The sequence below is a fragment of the Coregonus lavaretus genome (assembly GCF_964263955.1).
Source record: "Coregonus lavaretus genome assembly, contig: HAP1_SCAFFOLD_1150, whole genome shotgun sequence".
NCBI lineage: Eukaryota > Metazoa > Chordata > Actinopteri > Salmoniformes > Salmonidae > Coregonus > Coregonus lavaretus.
In genome coordinates this window covers 96,010-99,859 of record NW_028157619.1, presented here as the reverse complement: position 1 = coordinate 99,859, position 3,850 = coordinate 96,010, and the positions used below count along the sequence as shown (strand labels likewise).

The 3,850-nt window shown below is 43.5% G+C and overlaps 1 protein-coding gene across 1 annotated transcript; it reads right to left on the bottom strand.

The window, feature by feature from the left end:
• Positions 1-301: 301 nt before the first annotated feature.
• On the bottom strand, positions 302-3,141 carry LOC311125159 (zinc finger protein 503-like). Its single transcript, XM_084199220.1, has 2 exons — positions 2,662-3,141; positions 302-2,317 (listed from the first exon to the last, which is right to left on the bottom strand). The coding sequence occupies exons 1-2, from the start codon at positions 2,914-2,916 to the stop codon at positions 887-889; spliced, it is 1,686 nt and encodes a 561-aa protein (XP_084055346.1). The 5' UTR covers positions 2,917-3,141; the 3' UTR covers positions 302-886.
• Between the last annotated feature and the right edge of the window lie 709 nt (positions 3,142-3,850).

Genomic DNA, 3,850 nt, shown 5'->3' with positions numbered 1-3,850 from the left:
AAATGACTCTATTGCACATCGAGTGGCGAAATTACATTTGTGTCAGATCACTGTAGCCTAGCCTGCAATTTGGCTTACTTATTTAAAAATATATTTTGCAGTCTTAAAGGTATCGAAATGTGAATAAAATGTGATTCGAATAAAATGTTACTAAAATGTAGTTTATATGGCACTGATTTAAAACCAAAATAGGCCCTACACACGTCTTAAAATCAATTAAATTGCGTCGATTTTTAACAGACCAATGATGCTCATGTCTCACATACTCAAGTGTTAATCATGAAGTAATCAAGCCATTTTTAGGTCGAATTATTTATTCCATAAACAACCTACCAGGTTCATAAACCTGATTTAGCTTGTCGAATTAATAATGTAATTTATGAAGAAATATGAGATAGCCCAATTTACCAGAAAATTATCTAAACATGTCATTCTAAGGTATAGTTTAATGTGGAAAGGTTATTTGCGATGTGGCCCACCAGACATCAAAATAGGCTAACACTTTCCGATGAAAAACACAATAAGAAAATAAGGAATAGGCCTGCAGGCCTTTTGTATGTAGGAAACATACAACTCTCAAAATAAGCATTTCAAAAACAACATACTCACTGCCTTGTAATGTCAATGTAACGTCAAGATGGCGTCATCCAATATATCCTACATCTTTAATTGTAAGAAAAAGAATGCACCTTGAGCTTCTTACCAATTATATTATAATGACTTTATTTTTGTCACGCTTGGAGCTATCGCAAATAAATACATTGAGCCCACGGATCCCGTCCTGCATGAAATACAACCAATATAAAGTAATGTAGGCCTAAAATCTCCTTTATAAATGTATAGTTATTGTCCGTCTGTCTGCCTGCCTGCATCTTCTACTGGTATGCTAATGGTATCCTAGTGCGGATGCCGTGGTGAGTCTCTGTCCATACAAGGCATAGGGAGAGTAATATGAACCTGTGGCAGCGGGCATCTGAACCGACGCGCCGGGGGGCAGGGGGCTCTTTGAATAGGGGTGATAGCGCGTGCTCAGTCCCAGAGGATGATGCGGGCTCCTGAGTGTGAGCGTTCCAGGGCTGCCCGGGGTGCCGTTCGGGGGCATGTGCATATGGCAAGCCATGGCGGCCGCGGCAGCGTTGGCTAACGAAGATGAACCCGGGTACCCTGATATCAACTTCTCCGTCCCCGCAAAAGCAGTGTGAGTCCTTAGGTGATTTAGAAGCTCTTCTGAGGAAGAAAAACGCTTGTCACAAGGTCCGTTAGCCGACACCCAATTACAGACGTGTGGCAGAGGGTCATTTGGGAGCATAAAGCCATAGGGATATAACGGGTGTCCAGCAAAAGATGGCGGCGAGGAATGCACGCTGTGCAAAGGGTGAGTTGGGTACATGAGAGGGTATCCTGACTTCAAAGCCGAGGATTCATGGCACTGAGAGGCACCGGAAGCACCGGATAAGTGGCTCGGGCAGTGGTAACTCAGGCAGTACGGGTCTCTGCACAGGCTAGCAGACATTAGAGACGGAGGAGAAGCCCTGGACAAGGGGCTCCCAGCCTTACTGCACTGAAGTTGGCTGGCAGCGGCAAACTGAGCACTGAGTAGTTGACTGCTAGATTTCGTCGGATCTAAAGTCATTCCATGAGGGAGAAAGTGTTGGGGATAGCCTGCATACGCACCCGCTAAACTTCCAGGGTAGGACATGCCGGAATGCGGTAGGGGAAAAACACTGTGACCAGGTTTGTAGGGGGAGACGGGCGCTACGAGTCCTCCTGAACCCAGAACAGATGATGACGAGGAGACAGATGTGAGTGAGTCTGATGTGATAGCCTTTGATCCAGAGGTGTTCTCCTGGCGTTGGTTAACCTCACCATTAATCCCACATATCCGTCTGTGACTGCCGCTGCCCTCCGTTGTACCGTTTTTATTGCTATCAAATTCCTTCTTATTTTCCTCCGTGTCTCCCTGCTTACCATCTGACGGCAGCGGAGACACAGAGTGGCAGGAGCTGGGGCTGCCTGTCCTGGGGGTGAACGGCTGACAGGTGGCGCTAGGCACTCGGAAACTAACTTTATCTCCACTCAGACTGCCACTGCCGAACGAAGAGTCCTTGTTCTTCTCCGATGATTTGGAGTAGGGTTTGAAGCTAGATTTGTCTTCATTTCCAATGTCACTCATTTTTAATGGTGCAGATTTGGTCTCTTTGTCACTAGATCCATTTGAGGTTACGGATGAGAGTTTGGAAGAGGACGGAGGGTCTGGTTTGCCGATTTGAGAGCAGGTCTGTGCTAAGAGAGCCAACGGACTTTTCTTGGCATCCAGCTGCGAAATAAGATAAAATAATACTTATTATTCACGTTTTCACTGTAATGTTTTTTTATTTATGGGGTGTTTAAAAAAGAACCAATATGTTCCTGTTATATATGCAGTATTTTATGCGCCCTTGGAGAACACCACAAAATTACGCACAAGTTTAACGCACTGCGCATAGGACTACATTTATCTCCAGTTCATTTTACAATAACAATATGATAATTAACTGATATAGTTACAAGAAAAATTGCCTAATAGTACCAATATAAAAAAAATATGAAGATTCGTTTGTAACTGCCCAAAATCACACTTTAGCTATCCCTATTATATCCCGTAGTATATGTGGTGCTTACCTCGATGGGACTGATAGGGGTTGATGGCAAAGGTTGAAGGTACTCCGGGTGCAAAATATGACCTCCCCGTGCGGTAAGCATTTTCAAAATCTTTATGGGTATACGATTAGCCTGCCGTAAAGGGTCTGAGGGAGAAACGAGGTGAAGAAATGGCTTGTTGATTCTCGCTGCGCCCTTCTCCCCTGAAGAACTGCTCTCCCACACCGGATTCGCGATACTATTTCTCAGAACAGAGAATGCAGGCGATGTGATCATGACCCAATTGTCATTGAAATGGGAGAAAAATACATTTGATGTTCACGAAGAAAAAGAAAACGCATCAAAGTAACATGTTGTTCTATAGCACCGCAGTTCGAAATAAAACCAGTAAATAGATAAACTTCGTATAATCCTTATTAGAGGAGGAGAAGATCAGAACATATCCCGTTAATTTCGCAGCAGGAGTGTGCGGCTGTATCCTTCCTCAGTGTCGCTGTGTGTGAGCGTGTCAGCGGCAGCAGCACGTCTGTGCGCTTGCTCTCTACGTCGGATGTAGAAGAAAAGCTCTTCTCCCTTCAGCAGCGTCTGAATTAGTCTCGAGATTAAAGCCTTTGCCGCCTTCCAATCAAATGAGCCCCCGAGGTGATTGGGAGAGTCAAGGGAATGTGACGTCGCCTCCTCAAACGGGCGTATTATTTATCCGGGGGATATCCTGGGAATTACTTAAACCATGTCCATTGACATAAATAGTCTATTCGTTTTATGGGAAGTGTTGTTGTTGTGAACATGTTACGCATGTAGAATACATGTAATATCAATAAAACCATTCAGTCTGATGACGTTGAAGCAATGTGGAAAACTGATTGGATTTGCAAAAAGTCAGGGATTTTCGTCTTTTTTTTCACCAAACTTTTAACCTACAGTAAATCCAATGACATTGTGACATGTTTTTTTTTATTTCATGTTGAATTCATTTTAGTGGACATCTCAACCAAATGTAAATCAAAACTAGATTTTGTTGAAATGAGGTCTGTGCCCAGTGGGTAGTCTATCTATGTTATAGGATGTTTTAGTTAAGCTTAAAAAACGCCAAACAGAAGATACACTACATTACCAAAAGTATGTGGACACCTCCTCTTCGAATATCTCATTCCAAAATCATGGGCATTAACATGGTCCCCTCTTTGCTGCTAAAACAGCCTCCACCCTT

Coding starts and splice junctions, on each gene's coding strand:
- LOC311125159 (XM_084199220.1), bottom strand. CDS start 2,916: ATGATCACATCGCCTGCATTCTCTGTTCTGAGAAATAGTATCGCGAAT. Junction 2,318..2,661: donor CCCCTATCAGTCCCATCGAG/GTAAGCACCACA, acceptor CTTATTTCGCAG/CTGGATGCCAAGAAAAGTCC.